The sequence below is a fragment of the Camelus ferus genome, chromosome 4 (assembly GCF_009834535.1).
Source record: "Camelus ferus isolate YT-003-E chromosome 4, BCGSAC_Cfer_1.0, whole genome shotgun sequence".
Taxonomy (NCBI): domain Eukaryota; kingdom Metazoa; phylum Chordata; class Mammalia; order Artiodactyla; family Camelidae; genus Camelus; species Camelus ferus.
This window is the reverse complement of record NC_045699.1, coordinates 55453798-55477188: the sequence shown is the minus strand read 5'-3', so window position 1 is coordinate 55477188 and position 23391 is coordinate 55453798. Positions and strand designations below refer to the sequence as shown.

The 23391-nt window shown below is 39.7% G+C and overlaps 1 protein-coding gene across 4 annotated transcripts in view; it reads left to right on the top strand.

Moving 5' to 3' along the window:
- Positions 1-23391, top strand: part of ECPAS (Ecm29 proteasome adaptor and scaffold) — a 90320-nt gene that overhangs the window by 2576 nt on the left and 64353 nt on the right. For 2 of the 4 annotated variants that reach the window (XM_032478174.1, XM_032478173.1), the window contains exons 2-3: positions 5702-5805; positions 20055-20185. In XM_032478174.1, the coding sequence (XP_032334065.1) occupies positions 5784-5805; positions 20055-20185 (153 nt within the window). In that variant the 5' untranslated portion in view covers positions 5702-5783. The remainder of the gene's footprint in view (positions 1-5701; positions 5806-20054; positions 20186-23391) is intronic. The other 2 variants (XM_032478172.1, XM_032478176.1) reach the window with 1 other exon arrangement.

Below are 23391 nucleotides of genomic sequence, written 5' to 3'. Positions count from 1 at the left end.
CGTTCATATTGTTGTGCAACTATCACCAATCACCATTTATCTCCAGAACTCTTTTCATTTCGCAAAACTGAAACTCTATTCCCACTAAACCCTCATTCCCTATTCCACCTCCTCCCAGCCCCTGGCAACCACCGTTCTACTTTCTGTCTCTATGATTTTGGCCACTCTACATATTTCATGTAAGTGGATGCATACAGGATTTGTCTTTTTGTGACTGGCTTATTTCTCTTGGCATAGAGTCCTCAGGGTTCATCCATGTTGTACCAGGTGACAGGATTTTCTTCCTTTCTAAGGCTGAAGAGTATTCCATTCTGTGCATATCTCGCGTTTTCTCATCCATTCGTCTGTGGATGGGCACTTGGGTTGTTTGTATGTTTTAGGTATTGTGCATAATGCTGCTACGAACATGGGTGTACAAATACCTCTGTGAGACTGTACTTCCAGTTCTTTGAATATATATATAGATATATTCATATATCTATATCTATATCTCCAGGAGTGGGATTGTTGGATTATATGGTAGTTCAATTTTTATTTTTCTGTGGCATTGGCTTACTGTTTTCCACAGTGGCTGTACCATTTTATGTTGCCACCAACAGTAAACGAGGGCTCCAGTTTTTCTAGGGTCTCACCAACACTTGTTAATTTCTGCATTTTTAATAGTAGTCAGCCCAGGTGTGAGGTGGTTTGACTTTTTAAATTGTTAGGCTGCGAGATATCTGAGTTCATGTTGTTCCACTAAACACCTTAAAATCTGAATTACTAGTTGGAATAGGGAACAAAACTAGAGGAAGAATGGAATTCTTAGGTGGCTGATGTGTTTGTATATATGTGGTGTGTTCCTGTACATCAGGTACCTGTTAAGATGATTGTAGTTCTTCTGGTTAAGGAATTTACTAGCTTTAGCAGCTACTAGAAAAGTTAGGGCTAAATAATTCCAGTCCTTGCTTTTCCATTGTTTCATTTGGTCAGATCACCAATCCTCAACCACAGATACCTGTTGACATGGTTTTTATATTTCTTTAGGAGAGGTTAAATTCCTGGCAGTTCGTACCTTAGAATAATTTAACTTAAAGTCACACATGTGTACATCAGTTAAGGAACTTCAGATAAACCACTTTCAGTTTCAGAAAGGCTATAATGAAAGGAGAGGGCTCGTAAAAAGCTGCTTTTTAGAATTCTGCTATGAGAAAAAGGAACTAGATATCTGAGTATGTGCTGACTATTATTTCTAATAGATGATAATAAAAGGAAACTGTTAGATGCCAGCATTGTTTTTCCCCATAATATTTTATTATAAAAATCTTAAAAAAATACAGAAAAGTTGAAAATGAGCATTCATACAGCCACTACCTAGGTTCTACACGTGATATTTTACTGCTCGCTTTATCACATCTGTCCATTTTCAAGCCACATTTAAAAGTATTATTTTAATTATTTTACTGTTTTTTTTTTATTTAAAGAAGATTGTGGTAAGATACACAAAACGTAGAATTTATCATCTTAACCATTTTTAAATGTACAGTTCAGTGGCATTAAGTACTCAATCCATCTTATTTTGATGCATTTCACAGTAAATTGGAGACATCAGTACACTTCCCCTTAAATATTTTCAGCACTAATATTGTTTTAAGTGCTTTGTATATATATTTTTTTATTCGTCAAAGTAATTCTAAGAGGTAGATAAAATTATTATTGCCATCTTAGGGAATGTAAAACGGGCTTTTTAGGTTCCCAAGATCCTGCAGCTGGTAAGTGGTAGCTCAGGTGTGCTCTATAACCAGCCGTTAGACTGTGTTACCTCCATACCATAGAGTGTTCATGCTGATGAAGAGTCAAATCAGATGCATTGCTAAATTCTCAGCTGCATGTCACTTTACTTCAGTTATTTGACTGCTATGTAACATTGCTATGAGATACAAAAGAAACCCCAAAGTCCGCCAGTGGAATTATAATACTATTGAGAAGACGGAGAAAGAGTACATGTAAACAGATATATGTGTGATTATATGATAGAGCTAATGCTAGAGTAATATTATCATCTCTGGTTCCCAGGTCTGTTATTTCAAGATGTAGATAGCTGGTAACACTGCCTTTCTGTAGATCTAAAATCAGTGCATTTTACCTTTGCATTTGAAATGATACCCACGTCATCAGTTTAAATTAAGTCTGTAGCTGCCCTCAGTTGTATCTGCCAGCACACTGTGCAGGAGCTCCTGAGAAGCAGAATTGACAGTTAGGTTTCTCTTTTATTGATTTATTTTTTCCAAGTAGTATCATGTATGAAAGTTGCCAAAAGGTAAGTAGGATGATCTTGGGTTGGGATTTGTTAGAATTTGTTATCCTTTCACAAATATCCTGTAATTGTCACTCTGAGTCAGGTGACTGTAATAGAGTAACAGTAAAGCTCATGTTTACTGAGCGCTTACCATGTATTCTCATTACTTTGTCCATATTAACTGATTGAATCCCTACAGCACCCTGTGACTTTGGTACTATGATTATCTGGTGGAGCTTCCCTCATATTACAGAGTTAGGGCTTAAACTCAGATTCTTTGATTCCAAAGTTTATGTTAATTCTGCACTACCACTGTATTACTGTCTCTGAAAGGGAAAATATAATTTATAACAAGATCAACATGGCTCCAGAAGAAATCTCCTGTAGCGTATAAAATGTAGCAGTAATCTGATGTTCACTGAATAGGACATACTAGATTCTTGGGTAAGATGCAAAAATAGAGAACAGTTAGTTCTGTTAAAGGCAGTTCTGAAATTTATTGTGTAAATTACTTAAGGTCATAGTCTGTAGTTTCTTTCTTTATATTTAGGGTGACATGACTGTTTGGAGTGGAATGAAATTCAAGGCAAGACATGTGGGCTAGTTTTTCTTCTAATATTATCCTCTGCCAGTTCATGGAAAAGTTGACATTGTAGTTGTATTTCAGCAGTGGGTAGGGAGATTTCTGACAGGGGGAAGTAAGCATTTGAGACTTTTCACCTGGTCAGCTGTTCAGTGGTTTCATATTCTGGGCTTTATAATTCTAAGGCATCCTTAGAATCTGATCTTCATGGGGATAAAGACAACTCATGAAGGGGTAACAGCCTGTAATCTTAAAGCACATTGACACTGTTCAGCTTGACCATTTGACACAGCCATGGGAAACTTCAAGCTGCAAAAGTTGGCCGGTTAATCAACATGTCAGATACCTTCTGAGAGAGTCTCCGCCAGTGCCAGGAATCCTAGTGGCTCTTTCAGAGGGTGAGACGTGGGAAGCTGTGCGTAGCTGTGCAGGCGAACGTGATTGTGTGGGCGTCCTGAAGCGGCCACGCGGAGCCCCAGCCCCAGTGTGGCTGCTTTAATGATAGTCATACGTGCAGCCTAGCTCACCTGTGTCGAAAGGCTAAATCCAGCCTGTATCATTTCAGTTCTGGTTACTTAGACTAAATAGAAAGGCTAAAATGGAAAATAATGATGATATTTCTATATTTTATAACTCCCCATTTTTCACTTCTGCCCTATCTTGTTTTAAATAATGCTTTCAGTAAATTGTAGTATTTAATGAAGGCCAGTGTCGATGAGAATAGTTGGCACCAGGGCACTTGACCTTGCTCAGAAGAGGGATGTTAGAATTGTCGGCACTGCCAGCGTGCCCAGGTGGTCTGATCCAAGCTGCTGGTCTCTGGTTTCAGGCCTGGCAGGTCTCTACCTTGACGCTCACCATCTAATATGTCTTGTTCTCCCACACATTTTCTAGTTCAATTAGCAGGCTTTAAAAATGAAGTGACTAATATATGGTCCTGGCCTCACAGGGCTTATAGTTCAGTGTAGAGGCAGGTTTATATATAAATGTAAATAACTAGTATGAAGCATAATATGAAAAATACTTAACACAGTTCTTTAGAAACGTCAAGGAGCGAGAATAGCATTCCAGGCTGAAGGAGCCATATCTTGAGCTAAGACATAGAGGTTGGAAAATACTGTGCACTTCCTGAGAAAGTCTAAGGGAGTCTGATATGCTAGCATAGGGGTACTGTGGCTGCATAAAGTACTGAGAAAGGAGAGAAAATTTGGAGTTTGAGACTTGGCCCTGTCTGCCTTGTACAGCTTGGGATCTTGGGAAAATTATCTTGCCTTCCTAAGTCTCAGTTTCTTTCTCATAAAATGGGCATAATAAGAAATACTCATAGTGTTGTTAGGCTTAAGGTATGTGATAATGCACTGCATAAACAGACTCTATAAATGACCATCATTTTTGGTGGGGAGGGCGGTAGGAGGTGACGCTGGGAAGATGGATAGTTGGGACCAGCTTGTGTAGCAGTGCCAGCACAGCTAGTTTGAACTTTGTTCTGTAGACAGTAGAGGACCATCAAAGGCTTTTAAACAGGGGTGTAACATGAATAGATCTGTTTTATAAGGACAACACGTGGTGTAACATTGATTGCAAGGGTCCAGAGACCAAGAGCAGCAAGTCTAAAAGGAAGGTATCACAGTAGCCAAGTTAAAAGAAACTTAGGGTCTGAATTGGGACAGTGGATGTGGATTTGACAAGAAGGTAATATAATCCAGAATCTCTAAAGCAGGCAGAAATTATTGGCCTAGTAGTTGAGGTTACTCAAGAGAGGGAGGAGTTAAAGATGATTCCAAGAATCTATCTGAGAGATTAAGGGGATGCAGAGTGTAGCCTCTAGACGGATATAGGGAGGTGAAAGTAGAGAGAAGAGAGAACAGGTTTGTGTTCAAGAAACGAATCATTTGGTGAATGAATGGGTTGAATTACTGAGGCACCCATGTTGAGTAGTTTAGGGAGGCTGTTTTGAATAGTGACCAAAACCTGTGACATTGAGTTTAGAGCTGGTTATGAATCCTGGCTCTGCCACTTTTTAATTTTAATGTCCTTGAACAAGGGACCTAACTTCTGTGTCTTGGGTTTCTCGTCTGTAAAATGAGATAATAACAAAACTATTTTACAGGTTGTTGTAACAATGGGAAGAGATAATGCATGTTAAGAACTTGGCCTAGTGCTAAGCGCGTGGATTGGAGGTGGTGTGGGAACTTTGGTTCTGAAGCTTGGGAGAATGTGGGGTGATGGTGGACTCATGAGAGTGGACAGATTGTCCAGAGGACAGCTCTCTGGGGGCTATGCATATGTAGGGGTGAGAAGAAGACAAAAAAGAACCAGGGAAGAGGATCAGAAGTGCTGAGAGAGGGCAAAGGTTTCCTAGGGTTGTGACTATCAACCATTTACATTCTCAGTTGTTGTAATGTGTTAATAACATGTACCCATCCAGTAATACTCTTCTTGTAAAGCTATTGTGTAATTCAGACACTTTGTTCCAATTTTAATGTAAGGTTTTGTATGTTTATGATATACATATACACACATATATATGATAAATTATATGTTATATTGGTATTGGAGTTTTTTTTGCCTTCAGTGAATGATTACCAGTGTATTATTATTACTTTTTTAATATTAGTATATTACTTCTACACACCAAATTTTATTTATGGATGTATTCCTTACTATTTTTCCAATTTGGTGATCATTATAATTTCCCTCCTTATTCTGAATTTGCAAAGCAGGGCATCAAATTAGGAGATCTTAGCATTGAAATGAAAAGTGCTTATTCTGTTTTTTTAAATGGTAGCTATAAGTATAAATTTTTTAATTGTTTTCTTTCCTGGTGTTCTAAATAATAGATTCTTTATACAATTGCATATGTACGAGTGGATGAACGTACCACTGGTGATCCAGAGGATTTTTGTCAAGACTGGATAAACCATGTATCACATTGATTGTAGAGGTTAGTAGATTCAGTTCCTTAGGTTGTGTACATTTCTTGTAATAGCATTTAATAATGCATAAGTTATCAAGTAGCAATTTCCCCCCAAATTTTCATGGGTTTTTCTCCTTTTCTAGCTATCCTGAGAGCATCAGTGATGTTCATGTGAGTTTATATATGCCAGAAGCCTCTATTGTCTGTCATCACATAAACATAAATTTAAAAAATTTAGCAAGAAAGAGAAAAAGATAAAACTTGAAAATGTTACTTAGCAATGTGAACTGGGAAAAGGCTATGGGTGTTAGTTTAAAAGGAGTATTGTCTGCCACAACCGTAAAATAACAATTTTATGTGCTCCAGGAATGTCATCATGGAGTTAGTTGTTTTATTTGTGAAAAGAGATATTGAGAAAGGCATCATCATGATACTTGGATGTTCCTGATTCTGCCATTTTGTCATGCACTGTGATGGAAAAGCCACTTAATTGTACTTCATTCTGAAGCCAAACAAGAGTATGGCGCCATTTTCATTCTTGAATGATACTGGGTGGTGTTTTGATTGAAACTCTGTAAGTTCAGATTGTGATTCTCTGATACCATGAGGTCCATACCCAGTGAGCACCTGAGATTTTGTAGCTTTAATCCAAAGGTGCCTTTTGTTGCCGTCTCCCAGTCTAACTACTGGGTCCCCCCTCCCCTGGTGCATTCTGCTATTTTTTGGTACGTATGTAGCTGCAAGTGGTGTATGATGCCTCAAATCTTTTAGGCGGAATTTTGAGTGATGGAACAAATGGATATTTTATAAACCTAAGTTCAACTTTAGAATAAACTTTGGTTTATTTTTGCTATTTCACATATCTTCATTCCATTATAGAGAAATGGAAAATTGGAAAGTTGGAGAAAGTGTTTAGAAGAGAAATGAGGACATTGTTTATTTGCTCCTAGATTCTTTCTTAGAACTTTTGGGCCTGGGGTAGATGTGTTAATGACGTTAGGATACACTGGAGTCAAGCAGGTCAAACCACAAGTGCTGGGATTTAAATCGTGACTTAAACAGAAAACATTCTAGAGTTTACACATCCAAATGAGCATTGTTCTAAGTAATTGGCTGCTTTGGGTGGAGCTTAACTATCATACATTTGACTTTTATGCAGTCTGAACTCTTGCATAGTATATGTCATCTCCTCTAAGCCAGCTTTCATGAGTTGAACTAGTCCTCCTGCTCATCGGTTTGCTAACATTGATTTCTAACTGGACACCTGCTGACTGCTGTCTCTGGGGAAGAGGGCCTCCTTGGGAGGTGGGAGTGTTTGTGGATGGCAGTGCATCTGGAGTCTGGCTCTTGTTCATTAAATCTAGGCTACAGATGAGCACTGCTGTTTCCTCATTTGACCCAGCCCTGCCAAGCTAACTCTATGACTTCTTCCATCCCTCCCTCTGTGTGTGTGTGTGCTTGTGTGCTGGGAGGAAGGGGCCGTGCGTGTGAGCAGGGAGGGGTAGCCTTACTTGGGGCTATGCTGGGTTGGTAGGGGGCTTAAAGTAACCCGACATCATATGCAGATGGCTAGGACTGCTGAAGTGGAAGATGACGCCTCTCCCTTTCCCTGGAAAGAGTCTAGTCACTAGTGCATCCTGAGGCGGGAGTTTCCACACTTGGGTCTGGGGGTGAGACCGGTGGGCTAGGGAAGAGGAAGATGGCTGGCTGATTGCCTTAGTTCTGGGGGGAGGGACCTTATTGCTCAGGACCTCATTGCCTGCAAAGGTTCTTATCTGCTACCACCTTGGGCTACCCTGGCTGGAGGGAGGCGACTCCTGCAGGAGCCTTGCTGGATTGTCTCTTTCTGGGAATGAATTCTCCCCCAACCCCTGACTTACTATGTTTGTGTTTACTGCTGGACTTCTTGACATTCTCCTGTTAATACACTTGCGTTTAATGAGTCCCTTTAAAAAAGTGGGGAATGGGGGCAAGCCTGTATTTAAAAACACAGAAGTAGACATCACAGTTCTAAGCCCTAATTCGTAAAGAAGTATCCTGCTGGCCTCATTTAGATTTTGCCAAGTATTAGAGTGGCATTTAGTGAATTGAAATGGTATATAGGAATCAATGGATCATGTGGACTTTAACTGCCAGTTAGTATTTGTTTATAGATTTTTAATTCACAGGGTTGATCTACCAGAAGAAATTGAGTATTACACACAAAATCTAGATGCCAATTAGGACTTCCTGATTCTTCATAGTTTAGCTTCAAACTCCTAATCGCAGAGATTGTCAAAGTTCAGAGGTACTTATCCTCAGTACCCCTGTACTCCATCACATTCAATTTTTGTGAATTTCCTTTAATTCAGTTTACTTATGCTTTTCTTAGCTTCTGGGCTTCTGTTTCTGAAAGTGGTATTTTGGTTCCACCTATGTTAGTTTGGACATGAAACCCACCTGTTCCACTGGTGTACACACACGTACACACACACACACACACACACACACACACACACAATCCTCTTTGCCCAAGCATTTCAGGAATTCAGTTAACTCTTGAAGATGGGGTGAGTCAGGGGAAAGTCCTTGATTTTCTGCCCTTTCTGGGCCTGTCCTCCCCTTTCATCTTTTTCTTTTCTCCTGTCCTTCTCTTCGCAGCAACTACTGCGCCCCTCTTGATTTGGAACAGAGCAGTTCTGTCACACAGTCAGACCTTCTGGAATTTCTCTCTTCCTCTTCTTTTTTTAAAAAAAAAAAACCTTAAGCCCTTGTCACAGTATTAAAAAACATACAGACCCCTTTCTGGGATTCTTCTGTCAGGTGTTATAAATTGCCGCCAATCCCCTTCTTTCGTTTGCTGCAGATATTAGAGGTATAAACTTCTAATGGCTTTTCTAATGCATGAGGAATTAATATTTTATACATGGAACAGGTATTTGAGCAGCTTCTTTCTGTAAGGCACTGAGTCCATGCTGGGATAGCTGAGGAGCTCCAGAGATGGAAGGAGCAGCAGAGTAGGCAGTCACGTGCAGTCAGATTCAAACCACACTTGAAAGAGCTGTTGTGGCCCGGGGAAGGAGGGAGTGTGCAGTCGCACAGCGTTACAGCGAGAGAGAGCGAGTGCCAGGAGAGAAGCAGGAAAGGTCTCTGGGAGTTTGTAGGGCCAGGGCGGGATGTGTAAGTGGGGAACATGTAGTGTTTGTGCTGGACCTCATATGAGGAGGATTTGGATGTGTGGAGATGGTCGGGAGAGGTTGGGAGAGTGTTCCTGGATGAGGGACTTGGCTGACCAAAAGGACTGGACAGGAGCAACGTATTGTAAACTTAAGAAGCTATTGCATTTTCGGTGGCTGTTGGGGAGTAATGTGATGCACGGTCAAGAAGGTCCTTTGGGACTAGATTGGCCCACTCTTAGGAAGGACTTCTCTTCTGATCTGATGTTCACCCTGGTCATATGCTTGTGTGCTAACTGCTTTTTTTTTTTTTTTAATGTACTTTTATGGAGGGAGATTTTTTTCCCCTCTTTGGCAAAGACTGTCCATTTGTATTTGGACCTAGTTGTAAGCTGACTTAAGCAAAAATGGGGCACTTACTCTAAGGAATTAGGAGTCTTATGGAAACAGGAGGGGCCTTCAAGAGGGGTTTGCAACTAAGGACTAGAGGTCATCCAGTTCCTCCATCCTCTCTCTGCATCTCCATGCCACTCTTTCTTCAGACCAGCTTCTTCCGATTTTGTGCTCCATGGGGTAGGCTGAAGATGCCCGTGCCACATCTCCTGGCTTATCTTACAGGTCCAGGCACTCTCGAGAGGCTTGCTTTTTTGGTCCCAATTCTGAATTCCTGAGGAAGGGGTGAGTGAGTCAGGGACTCTTCCTGCCACGTTGGATGTGGTCAGGGTACAAAGTCGTGTACCTAGTTGTCTAGCAAAGCTTAGTGTCATCCCCACCCGCTTTCTGCTTCAGCGGTGCTGTGATTCAGCACATCAGGAGGAGCGCTGAGTTGGAGTTGGGCTGCCTGGAGTTTGAGTCCTAGCCCTGCCACTTCCTATCTGTGTCATGTTGGTCAGCATCCTCAGTGAATTCTAGGCTCTGTTTCCTCATCTGTACGTTGAAGCTAATATTACCTATTTCAACAAACAGAGGGAGGTACTGTGTTCTAGTGTGCACTGGGAGAGTAAAGATCTCTCTAGGTGCAGCTTGGAGTTCTTTGTCTCATTAGCTTGGTGGCCTTTGGCAAGTCAGTCAGATCCTGAGCCCCGGCTTTTCATGTACAAATGCAGGTGATAGCTGCCCACCTCTCGGTGTTTTTCTGAGGCTCAGAAGGCCATGTGAAACTGCCTTGTGACTGTAATGTATTTACATATGTGTGAATCAGAAGAAATTAAATGCGGTTAGGGACACGGAGACTATTTCTGTGTGAAATTATTCCGGTGGTAACATGACAGCTCTTTCTTAAAGTACCCATAGCGTTGGATTGTTAATTGATTTATGATGCGGTGGGCAGTGGTCTAGGTATTTTCAGCTTTCCCTTTCAATCTCAGCTTCTACTTAAGGCTTTTAACCTGATTTATAATTTAAAATTTACTTTCACATTCTGAAAAAAAGAAGTTCTTTTGTAGAAAATTTAAACAAACTTGAAGAACCTGAAACAACTGTTTTTTTTTTCTTTTTAATGCACACAAATAATTCATGCTCATGAAGTAGATTAGTAATAACATACAATTTAACCAACAAGCTGAAAAAGAGTCCCCTGAAATCCCACTACACAGGGATAATAACTGCGGTAAACACAGTCCTTTCCCTCATCTTCTTGACAGTAACGCTTTTCTTATATACTTTCCAGGGAGTGTCGTGATGTCAAGTTGTCATGAAAGGCGATTCACCTAAGGGAAGTGATTTATTGCTCTTCCTTCCTTCCTTCCTTCCTTCCTTCCTTCCTTCCTTCCTTTTCTTCCTTCCTTCCTTCCTTCCTTCCTTCCTTCCTTCCTTCCTTCTTCCTTCCTTCCTTCCCTCCTTCCTTCCTTCCCTTCCTTTCTAACATTTTTTTCCATTAAGTGATGATGTGAATGAAAAGCCAGTATATTTGCCTTTTCTAATCTTGTGAGAAAAGGGCCTTTTCTCCTTGGCTCAGAAATCAAAGCTGTATTTTTTGGAGAGATACGAAGAATGATTTATGTGGGGAGTTTTATTTCTCAGGAATAATTATATGTTTTCAGAATTCTCAGTGGCTAATGATCAGTGGTACTGAAGTGAAGTCCGTAAACCTTTACTGGTTACTTCTTCCTTGAGGGGTAGAAGGAAGGTTCCCTTCTTTTGCTTTAGATAGTGAAATTAAAGACAGGTGAATAGTATGAATTAGAGAATTATTTAATGGAAAGTAAATAAACATAGTTATTCCCAGTAGTTTTTTTTTTCTATGTGAATTTAATGCTGACATACGCTAAACTGGAAATTGTTTTTTTGTTTGTTTTGGAATTTAAGAGTTTCAGTGTTTCTGGAATGTTTCTGAGACTGAATGTTTTTTTAAAGGCTATTTTTTTTTAAAGAGCACTTTTAGATTTACAACAGAATTGACAGGGAGGCACAGGGATTTCCCACATACCTCTTGCCCTGACAGTTGTATAGCTGCCCTCATTATCCACATCGCTCACAGTGGTACCTGTTTGACCAAGGATGAACGCACACTGGTGCGTCATAATTACCCCACATCCCTAGTTGACATTATGGTTCACTGTAGGTGTTGTTTGTTCTGTGGGTCTGGACAGATGTATAAGGACATATATCCCCCTTACAGTATCAGACAGAGTGTTTTCACTGCCCCCAAAATCCTCTGTGCTGTTCGTTTTCACTCCCTTCCCTTCCCCCCTGGAACCACTGATCTTTTTACTGTCTGCATAGTTGTGCCTTTTCCAGAATGTCGGGTAGTAAGAATCATATGATATGTAGCCTTTTCAGATTGGCTTCTTCCACTTAGTACTATGCCTTTAAGGTTCCTCCATGTCTTTTCATGCTTTGACAGCTCATTTCTTTTTAGTACTGAGTAATATTCCTTTGTCTGTAGGGACCAGTTTGTTTATCCATTCACCTACTGAAGGACATCTTGTTTGCTTTCAAGTGTTGTGATTATGAATAAAACTGCTATAAACATCTGTGTGCAGGTCTTCATGTGAACATAGGTTTTCAACTCCTTTGGGTAAATGCCATGGAGTGCGGTTGCCGGATTGATTCTATGAGAGCGTGTTTAGTTTTCCAAAGTGGCTCTACCATTTTGCATGCCCATCAGTAAATGTTCTTATTTTTGTTCTTCCATAGTCTTTAAAGCTCCTTTCAAGTTTTAAAATTCTGTGATTTAAATTTATCCTTAAAACATAGATTCTTTTAAAAAATCTGCTCTGTGTATTATTTTCCCTAAAAAGAAATCTATTTTTACTGTAGAATATTTGAAAAGTACATTAAAATATAGAAAAGAAAAATTACTGATGTATTTTCTTCTCCTTTTTATACAGTATCATAAAGCAAAATTATGGTGTATATGTTATTTTTTACATAATGAAATATTTCAAGTATGAAGAGAAGTATAGAGAATACTCTTAGGAACACTTACGTAGTCCCTCTCATCTTTGTCAAATCTGTACAACTTTTGCTATTTGCTTCAGGTCTTTTGTTATTTAAAGAAGTAAACATCACCAGTACAATTCAGGCTCCCTGTGTTAACCCTTACAAATTCTTTTTCTTCTTTTTTTTCCCTCTCCTCTCCCCTCCCTTCTCCCCTCTTACCTCCTTGACCAGGGGCTGTGGTCCCTGTGCTGTATGTTTCGTAAGCAATAGATTTATTGCATTTACAAACTTGACATGAGTGGAACCATAATATATATAACCCTCTGCAACTTGCTTTCTTTGTTTCATCTTAGTTTTTAAGATATTGTCATGTTGGTCCGTGTGACATGTGACTTGTGTATTTTCATCGTTCTGCCACGTTTTTAATAATCCATTTTCCTGTTGACCGCCATTTAGATTATTTCCTTTATTTTATTTGCTCTTCCTGACCCTGGGGCCATGGGCAGTTTCTGCCAGGTGTCCTTGTGCTTGTCTTTCTCTGGGAGTTGTTCTCCAGGACAGTGAAACATGAAGTGTGGTCTAAGGACTGAGGAACTACCTCTTGCAAATAGGGAATGTGTGGCAGAACGTAAATCAACTCTCACTGTTGATTTATTTAACGTTTCTTATCCTGGTAAGACTCTCAGTGCAGAAAGAAGTGTTCCTTCTCTCTTTGAGGGCTGGTGGCAGTTTGCAACGGGGCTACTTTGACTGGCACTGCTCTGGAGTGTGCCCCCCTGGAGTAGGCGTGCCAGGTTCAAGGGGGTGCGCCTGTTTCACTAAACTAGAGACAACTGAGCTGGAGGTTTGTTCTCCAGAGATCATATCAGCAGTGAGCCTGAGTTCCTCTTGGTTGGCTTCCAGTCTTTGCCAACATTTGAAGAGTTTTTCTAACGTGAAGGGTACGTAATTGTATCTCATTGTTGTGTTAATTTTGCATATTCCTGATCGGTGTGATTGAGCCTCTTTTCATGTGTTATTAAATATATGACTCATCTCTGAATTGCCTGCTTATATTCTTTGTCCATTAAAAAAATATGAGTTAATTTGTGTCTTCTTGATTTGCGGGAATTTTTAAAGTATGTTCTGTATCCATTTCCTTTTTGTTTAGAAACATTATGGCTATTTATAGCTTTTTACTTTATAGTGTGTTTTATGATATTTAAAAATCTTAAACCTATTAGTCTTTTATGCTTTGTGCTTGAATTTTAAATTTCCCTTCTCAGTTTTCTTTCAGAAGCTTTAAAGTCTTGCTTTTTACATTCATGTCATTCATTTACCTGCAGGGGGATTTTAGGAATTTATTTCCTAGCTGGGCAAACAGACTTTTCCCAGTTCTTCCTGACTAGTCCGTTTTTTTCTTTCATTAGTTCTTCTGACCCCGTACCCAGTTTTCTTCCTGTTTTTGTCTGTTGCCTGTTCTTCCCCCTTTCAGACTCTCCTTCCTCCGTCTTTGAGTGCTGTTGTCTTGAGCAGTCTGTCCCAGGCCTTCTGCTCTTTTCTTTCTGCTGCACCTACCAAGCACATGTAGACTAAACCTGGACACCAGCCTCCCACTTCCTTCTTTACTCTAGACCTGTGACCACCGGGCTCTGGCACATACAGGGCCTCAGTACCTACTTACATGGGTGCGTGAGTGAATGAGTGATCCAGATGGGGGAGTTAGTGCTTCCCAGTGGAGGTCACAGGGTGCTGGGCCTTGAGGGGGAGAAGATTTAGGAGAGCAGGGAGAAGGAAAGAAGGAAGGATGAATTAGAATTTACACATTTGGTCTTAGCTTCTTATTCATAGTAATGAGCTTTCTCTGGTGTTTCCTGACCTTTGAATTTGTACGTTTTTCCACTGTCATAAATACCACCTGAATGAGGCAAATTCTTATGCAGTTTGGTGATTCTCTTAAGCAGAGCTCCTGATTTAAGGTGCAATGTACAGAGATAGAGCTGTATAAAGTGTAGGGTCATCCTTGTGGACGGCTGCATGGGTAGCCAAAAATTTTAGATTGAGGTCAGAAGACCCCATTCTCATTCTTGCTCTGCTGCTAATTAGCTCTGTGACCTTAGGTAAGTCCTTAAAACTCACTGGGTTTTTTTTTGTTTTTTTGTTTTTTTTTATGTTAAACAGTCTTTCAGCCCTCACCAACTCCAGGTCTAGTAGAAATCTTTCTTTGTACAGGTTTCAGAATTAATTTTTTTTCTTGACTTGGACAGTAGTTACATAGGTGTTTATAATAACTCATTAAACTGTACACGTGTGTTTTGTACATTTTTCTAAATGTTTTATTGCACAATGAAAAAGACTTAAAAAACTCACAAAAGACTTACATCCCTTCATGTGCCAAAAGAAATTCCAGCAGGATTAAAGACTTGAATGCAGAAAGGAAAATCTTCAGTGCTAGAAGAAAACATAGATAAATATGTATGTCAGGATTTCCAAGACCACCCCTAGGTTCAGGACTCTGCATATATTTGTGATTGTGGCTAATATTTATTACAGTGAAATGTTAACAGGCAAAATAAGCAAAGGGAAAAGGCACATGGGGCGGAGTCTGGAGAAAACCAGATGCAAGCTTCCAAGAGTCCTCTCCCAGTTGAGTCACATAGGACGTGCTTAATTCCTCCAACAGTGAGTTGCGACAGCGTGTGTGGAATGTTGTCTGCCAGGGATGTTCATTAGAGACTCATCACCAAGGGTTTTTATTTGGTGCTGGTCACATTGGTACCACCTCTGCCTAAGATGTACCAAAACTCCAGATTCTCAGGAGGAAAGCACATGCTGAGCATAAACCATGTGGTCTGTACAGACAGCTTAGGCACAACGAGTCACTCTCATCAGCTGTGGGAGTGGTGGGAACCTTCCTGAAATCCAAGTTTCCAGATGCCAGTCAGGGGCCAGCCTTGTCAAACAAAGCCTTGTAAAAGGATAGCCGTCTCAGGCCTGCTGGGTTAACTCTTTCCTGCAGAATATAATACTTTTTATACTCTTAGAGTTAAAAAGGCATTTCTAAACATGGCTAGAAACTCAGAAGCCATAAACGGAAGGAAGGGTAAATTTATATTTAAAAACTTAGATATGAAAGGAAACAAAGTGCCTAGAGTCAGTCACAAGGCATACTAGGAAAGAAGTATTTGTGGTGTATGGGAGAACAGGGGGATATTGCATAAAAGCTTTTAGAAGTCAGTAACTCAAAAGAATGATGAGTAACTTGCTGAAGAAGATCTTTCAAATGAGCAATAAATATTTGAGGGATACTTTGCCTCAATAATAGACATAAAAGAGCAGTGTGTTCTTTTTTCACCTATCATGTTCAGCTAAGATGATTACTTACAGTCCCTCTGTGTAGGCGTGGATATAGGGGATTGCTAATTACACATACTGCTGGCGGTGTAAATGAGCACAGCCTTTTGAAGGGCATTTTCCCCGAATCTATTAAACTTCGACTGAGTGGTTCCATTTCTAGGGGCTTAGCTCATGAAGCCCATCTCAGTGCACAGATCCACATGGATAAGGATGTTCTTTGGATCATCGGTGGTGGTGCTATAAATCTGACAATAGCACCAGTAGAGGGGGAGTTAACTAAATCATTCTTCTATAGACAAAGTTGCCATTACAATTAGATCTTTGTTTAGTGCTATGGAAAGATATTTAAAGTTTTATATGTATCGAGACTTTTTTGGTGTAGTTCTTTTGGTATTAAAACCTGACCTGAATGGTTATGAGGTTCTTTGTGATCTTTGACCTTCCCACTTAGTGTGAGCGTCCCTCTGTTTTATTGCAGAAATCTGGATGTATTTAATTATAGGTACCGCCCTGGAACGCACAGGGTGGATAGGGTTATTTGAAATACACAGCATGTACACTTTATTTTAATTCAAAAATCTGAAAAGTCCTGAGAGATGCATTGCTCCAAGGGTTTTAGATAATGTACTTGTGTTAATTAAAAGGAAAGGAAAAGGCAAACTATAAAATAGTATGTGTCATATTCCAGTTTTATGGTTCATATAATGTTAGTATATGAATAGGAAAAGAATAGTAGTTCAGAATATATCCCCCACATTTAACGGCGATCATCTGAGGGTAATGCCTTTAATGTTCTAATAAGTGAAATTAATTTGATATGAATTGGATTAAGATAAATAACGTGGAAATTGTGGAGAGGCTGAAACATGCTCCTGACTCTAATGTAAAGTTTGTCGTTTGTCGTTGACCCCCTGGAGGGTCTCAGTTCCTACAACCGAACATGAACAACTGAGTCTTTGTGAAAGGTGAACTGAAGTTTTAGATTCCTTTTCCCTTCTCAGAACTTTTGGTTACATCCCTTCTTGTTCCTGAATAGACACGTTTGGGGCATAGGCCTGATTTGGGTTGGCACCTCCCGGGGCTCAGTTTCCAGGGTCGAGGTAGAGGCACAGGGTTCATGTCCTTTCTGTGCCTCTAACAGCAGGATTCAGGCACCATACATCTTTGCCCTTTGTTTTGCTAACTTTGATAGGCTGAAAATTGTAGTGGTCGACTATATCTGCACTTGTATTTACGTATCTTTTCATAAAGCTTGAACATGCTGATGATCATTTATTTAAAGTATCGCTGGGGGAAGGGTGTAGCTCAAGGGGTGGAGCGTATGCTTAGCACGCATGAGTTCCTCGGTTCAAGCCCCAGCACCTCCTCTAAAAAAAAAAAACCTAATTACTTCCCCGCTACAAAAAAAAAAAAAGTCTGTTAAAAAAAAAAATAAAGTATCACTGTGTTTCTCAAGATCTCCTGCAAGGGTGCAGAGGCTTTGCCTCCTCCTCGGGTGTGCTTGGCCTGTGTGACGCGGACCCCCACGTGATGTTTGGTGCCCTTCCTCTCAACTCCCACATGCCTGTCCTAAATAATTTGACTGTGTTGAGGATGTTACGTTTTCCCTTCTAGTGAGGGAGGAGAGAGAGTGTCTGGTGCTGTGCTGGGCAAGCATGGGAAGCACCCACATGATTGTATGAAAAAGGAAAGGGACCAGATATCTCTTGGTTTTTTAAGCCTTTGGCACAGATTCTCCAGGTCAGTTTGTTAGGAAGAATTTAACTTTCTGCCTTCTGAACAATTCTTCTAAGTTTCTGTAGCTAAATAAAATCTGTAGGCAGTTTCCGCTGTCTAAGACCTCGAGGGCGCTAGGGCAGAGACCCCTTGCTGCTGCTGCCACGGAGGCTGTGGGTTGCACCCCCTGCTCCTGACGGCTCCTGCTACAGTGGTACTCAGCTGTTCGCCGATGCAAGCGTCTGGTCTGGTAGTCCCTCAGGGTCGGCCTGCCTGCCTTTCCTCCCTCCCTTCCTTTTTTATTAATACATTTTATTAACATTATTATTAAGCTAAACTTGAGACTCCGTGTGGCTTTCACCAGTTGTTCCACTTTCTGTCCTCTTTCTGTCCCGGGATCCAGTCCAGGGCACTGCGCTGCACTGAGTTGTCACATCTCTCTCCCCAGACTCCTCTGGTCTGTGACAGTTTCTTGGCCATTCTTTGTTTTTCATGATCTTGGAAGTCTTGAGCAGTACCAGCCAGGTATCACGTAGAAGGCATTTTGATTTGGTGTTTTTGTTGGCTTGTTTTACTCATGCTTATGAGTTTTTGGAAGGACTGCCACAGGGGTGAAGTGCCCTTCTTGTCAAGTGAGGGGTCACGATACCCACATGGCGTCACTGGTGATGTGAGCTTTGGTCACTTGGTTAAGAGAGTATTTATCAGGTTTCAGCCCTGTAGAGGTAACATTTTCCTCTTTTCCTCTTCTGTCCTTTGGAAGCAAATCACTAAATCTAGTCTACCCTCCAGGGGTGGGTAGAGGCAGGAATTAAGCTCTACCTCCTGGAGGCGTATCTGCATGTCTTATTTAGGATTCTGTAAGAGAGACTTGTTTCATTCCCCCAGTGCATTTAATCATTCAGTCATTTATATTATGGACTCACGTAGATTTATTTTATACTTTGGATTAGAATTCAATACTATGTTATTTACTTTGTTCCTCAGACTTGTCCTGGCCTTGGCCATAATGGGGCTCTTTCAGGGTGGTTCCTGTATCCCTTTGACTTACTCCACGCCCCAATTCCTTTCTGGCACTGCAGGATGCTTCAGGTTCATCTTGTTCTCTTCCCTGCCCCAGCCCTAGAATCAGCCATTTCTCCAAGAGCCTGATTCCTTTTATTGGAGGATGGTGATTAAAAACCAAGATCTGGGTGCTGGGTGTGCTTGTTGCTGCCAGGTTGTGCCAGGCTGTCATTGCTTCTAGGCCCTCTGGAGATGCATATGTATACATCTGTGTATCTCTATCTGTATGTGTGTGTCTTCCTTTAAAAATTACTCTGGAAAATTTCAGGCAGATATACAAGTACAGATTCTCAGTGTCTTATCATGTAGCTTGAACAGTTATCAATTAGTGACCAATCTTGATTTCATTTATATGGCCCCCTCCTTATTCCTCCTCCCACACCCCAATTATTTATCTTTACATGAGGACCTAAATGAGGCCATGACTTTTTAAATTTATTTTTACTTTTTGAAATAATTGTATATATTTAAGGTGTACATTATAGTTTGATACACATATACATAATGAAATTACTTCAGTTAAGTTAATTGACACATCTTTTTCTCACGGTTACCTTTTATTTGGCGAGAACATCTGAAATTTACTCTCTCAGCAGATTTCCAGTACACCCGATTATTTGATGTAGATTTAAGTAACTATTATTTTACCTGTAGATATTTCAGTCTTTATCTTTGAAAAATAAGAACTCTTTTACATTTTTTTTGTTTTTCATTTTTAAATAAATCTGAAAATTGAGGTAGATGTAGTAGAAGTATGAAATGTAGCGCTTGCGAAGTTTCATAAATGTGTATGTCGCTCAGTTTGAGACACAGGACATTTCCAGCCCCTTGGAAGGCTCCCTAATCACTACTGATTATTTTTGTAAGAACTTTTAAAAAACAATCAACCATGATATCATAATAACACCTAAAAATTTAACAGTAATTAAACAAATCAAAAATCAAATATCTAGCTGTTTGCCATTGGCAGGTTCCTCTCTCTCCTCTGCCCCCTCCCCTGCCCTCCCCTGCAGTGTGTTGGCTGAAGAGACGAGCGCTGAGTGTATTGGTTGCTTGTTCCTTATTTTATCGCAGCTTGGATTTTGCCGAGAGTACCCCCACGGAATTAACATATTTCTCTCTCAGTGGCTTTCTTGGTGGAAATTTTGTCTCTCACATTGTGGTTAGCTAATCCCAGCACAGTAATGGGCAGTCATTCTGTCTTTGGAGAAGCTTCGTCAGTAAGATGGTTTCACCAAAGATATTATCCCTGGTGCCTGATTTAAGTTCTCCTGCCTCACTCTGCTATAAGTCTAGAAGATTTCAAAATGTTTGTATCTTTTCTGGTATTCAGTTCTTTTAGGAAAATGGAATAACTTTGAATGTAGGAGAGACATTTATTATTCTTGGCTTTGTTTTCCTCTCTTCTAGAAGCTAAATGACAGGACAGTATAGTTAGCTAGTAAACCTTTTTAGTCTTGTTCCATAGGTGTGTCAAAATTATTTGCATACAAGCTAGCTATGGTTAAAGTTCTGACTGAAGGATCTGCAGTACAGAAAAGTGGGTTAAGCTGTAAAAGTAGTTAGTTTCAGTTGTGTTTGATTTGCTAAGCTCTCCTTTTTTTTCTTTTTATATTATAGATCAGCTTGAACGGGTCTTTTTACGACTTGGCCATGCTGAAACAGATGAACAATTACAGAATATTATATCTAAATTCCTTCCTCCTGTTTTGCTCAAGCTGTCCAGCACCCAAGAAGGAGTACGCAAGAAGGTAAACATAGCCGTTGGGCGAATTGAATGGTGAATAAATGGATATATTTATGACTTGAGTTTTCTGTCCCCATTATTGAAATCTAGCTTCATTATCTCAGGTAAGGCCTTGGAAATTGGAGAATAAGTCTCTGACCAGGGTCCACGATTTAAAAGTACCTTTTGTATGCTTAGCCCAGCTGCATTTAGTAGCAACTGTACACTTGGCATCAGTACTAGGTGATATAATTGAGATACTTATTCTGGAATGTATGGAGGCTTGATCTAAAAATCCATGCCCTTGCTTCCAATATGAAAGTCAAGTGGTAATGGGGCAAAAATATTCTTTAATCATTGGCTGACTGTGAATATAGCCTTAATTAAAAGTAAGCAAAAGAAATATTTTTAAAAACAAGGTACTATTGTATGGTTCCTATTTTAGGATTTTGAAAAGTACTGTTGCTAAAAGTTGGATCACTATCACATCAGGGTTTTCTTTTTTAACCTAATGTTCTACATGGAACATTCGGCCCCTTCATTTTTAAAATAGTTCATTAGAAAATAAAATAAAGCAAAATAGATGATTAGTCTTCAGTGTATTTATACTAGACCTTTGGGGTTCTGGGCTGTGATCAGGTTTCATCCCTTGGGCCATGCTAACTGACTGGCTGTGCCTTCCTGGAAGTCTGCCCCAGTAGGCATTCTGAGGCCTGATTTGAGTTCAGCAGAGAAAGAGTATCTTTAAGAATGTCTGTTACGTTTGCAGGAGGGAAAAGGGCATTCTTGTCATGTGTTTGACGTGCCTGCTGTTGCTGAGTTAGATATGTGTTTGATTATGTCATTCTATTTAAAGCTCTTCTTTGGGCTTCTCTTACCCTCAGAACAGTAGGGTATAAAAGGCCTTCATGTGTTGGTTTCTGTTTTTTTTAAATTTTTTTTGTATTTTAGCTTCATCACTCTCATCATTCATTTGGCAAATATTTACTGAATACCTTCTGTATGCCATGCGTTAGGGATGCGTTGGAAGGAAAGAAACATCTGCTTGAGGAGACCAATATTAGACAGTCAAGCAGATAGTATACAGGTTTAAATTGTAGTAAATGCTGAGAAAGGGTTCTATGGAAGAATATATTTGGGAACTTGATTTAAATGAAGTGTGGGGCGTAAGGGAGGCCTCTGTGGTGGGAGGGAAATAGCCAGGCAGAGAGATGGGGAGGCCACTAAGAGCAGAGAAGGCCATGTGCGGAGGCTCTGAGCTGGAACAGAGTGTAAAGCCTTCAGGGAGCCGAAGACCACAGTGATGCGCCCAGTGCACCAGGGGAAGAGTGGTGGGAGGTCAGGCCTGGGGAGTGGCCATTGGAAAGGGCACGGGTGGTTGCGACACAGGCACTCTGGCTGCTGAGTGGAGAAGGACTTGCAGTGGAGATAGGAGAGAAACAGAAGGAAGGTTTTGCATTAGTCCAGGCTTCTAAGCTTAGTAGTTTCAGTAGGCTTTTGGTTTGTTTATTTGTTTATTTTTACTTAGGATTTTTATGTTTCCTTATATTTTATCTCTTTGTAGAAAATCATTCATGTGTAACTATCTACTTTACATGTTCAGTTATATATTATTCACTTCCATCATACTGTTATTCTTAATATTCTGTTATCATTCAAGTGGAGAAATTCCATTTGTGTTTCTAATTTTATTGATTATTACTACCAAAGGTTTAATTTTTTTATGGGTCATTTTAAAAGGAAAAACAGCTTTTAGATTAATTTTTCTTTTTTAAATGTATTTTTCTTCTATTTGTATTCAAATTATTTCTTTTTTTGGTATGTTTTTTGGTATGTTTTTCTTGCATAAGGTTTCCATTTGTAGAGTAATGGCACAGGTTATTATGTGCCAAGAAAAGTGCTAATCACTTAAATCCTCACAGGATTATGTGAGGTGTAGATATTATTCCCCTTTTACAAATGAAGCTGAGGCTTGGAATGATTAAGTAACTTGTTTAAGGCCAGATAACAAGTGTTGGAGGCAGGATTTGAACCCAGAGCTCTAGAAGGTCAAAAGGTAAGCTTGGCCAGCCACCAAACTACATGCTTTGTTCTTTATTTTAATTTAAAAAGCAAAACAAAACAAAACCAAAAATGACCTCAGCTTACGGGATTGCTCTTTGGTCACTATTTTGGTTATACCCCAGAGTTATACTGATGAGCAGTATTAGGTTATTTTATTTTTGACCTAATAATTAGTTTATAAGAACATTGTTTTTTGGTTTTAAAATCGTGTAAAATTTGCCTGGTTTTACTGCATTCAGATTTCAAACCATAGTGAACGAATGTTCTGGTCTTTTAAAGTATATTATTTCTGATGTTCACAAAAACTGTTCATAAGATTAAAAAAAATACTTCCTTTTTGGGGGGACGTGGAGCTCAGTGTGCGGTAAGGCATTCAGCACTGTGCTTTTATTTCTCAAGGAGCCTGTCTTCCAGTCTTGTTGTAAAGTTGATATTGAATTTACAGCCTCCTGCTGCTGCTGTAGTTTTTCTGATTGTCCTTTTAGTTTTAATAGTTGCACCTTGATGTGTTTTGATGTATGCATCGAAGTTTAAGATCTTGTCTTTCTTGGTAATTATATTGCATATTTTTCTTATCTTTTAAATCCCATTTAAGATTTTTTCCCCAACTCCCACTTTATCTGAGATTACTTTTGTAACCAGTGTACATTTGATTGATGAATCTTTGCCCCAGCCAACAATTTTACCTTATTTACTTTGGCTGTATCTCTTCATCAGTATAATTGAGATGTCACATTTGTGTGTGTGTGTGTGTTTGTGTAATTGAGAGATGTCACATATTTTTGAGGTTTGAATTGAGGGTATTTACATCCGTTGTTACAGTTATTAACCTGTTTCATCACTCGATCTGTTCTCATTCTCTCATCTCCCTCTTTTACTTTCCCTCCTCGTCTCCTCCCACACATTTTCTCTTAAGGACTTTGATAACCTGTGTTCTGTTTTAATATGATGATTAATCAAGCAGTTTTATCCACATTCTTAAATTTTCAGTCATTACTTTGTATCTAAGTAAACAGAACGTTTTACTCAGTTACTAGCAAGTAAATTATTTTATCATGTTCAGATTTCTTCTCTCTTCCCTAACCTTCTATTTCTTACTTCTCTAGGAAGCACCAACGATCTGGCAGCTGTTTTTGGTTAGATCCTGTCTAAAATTTTGTATCACTT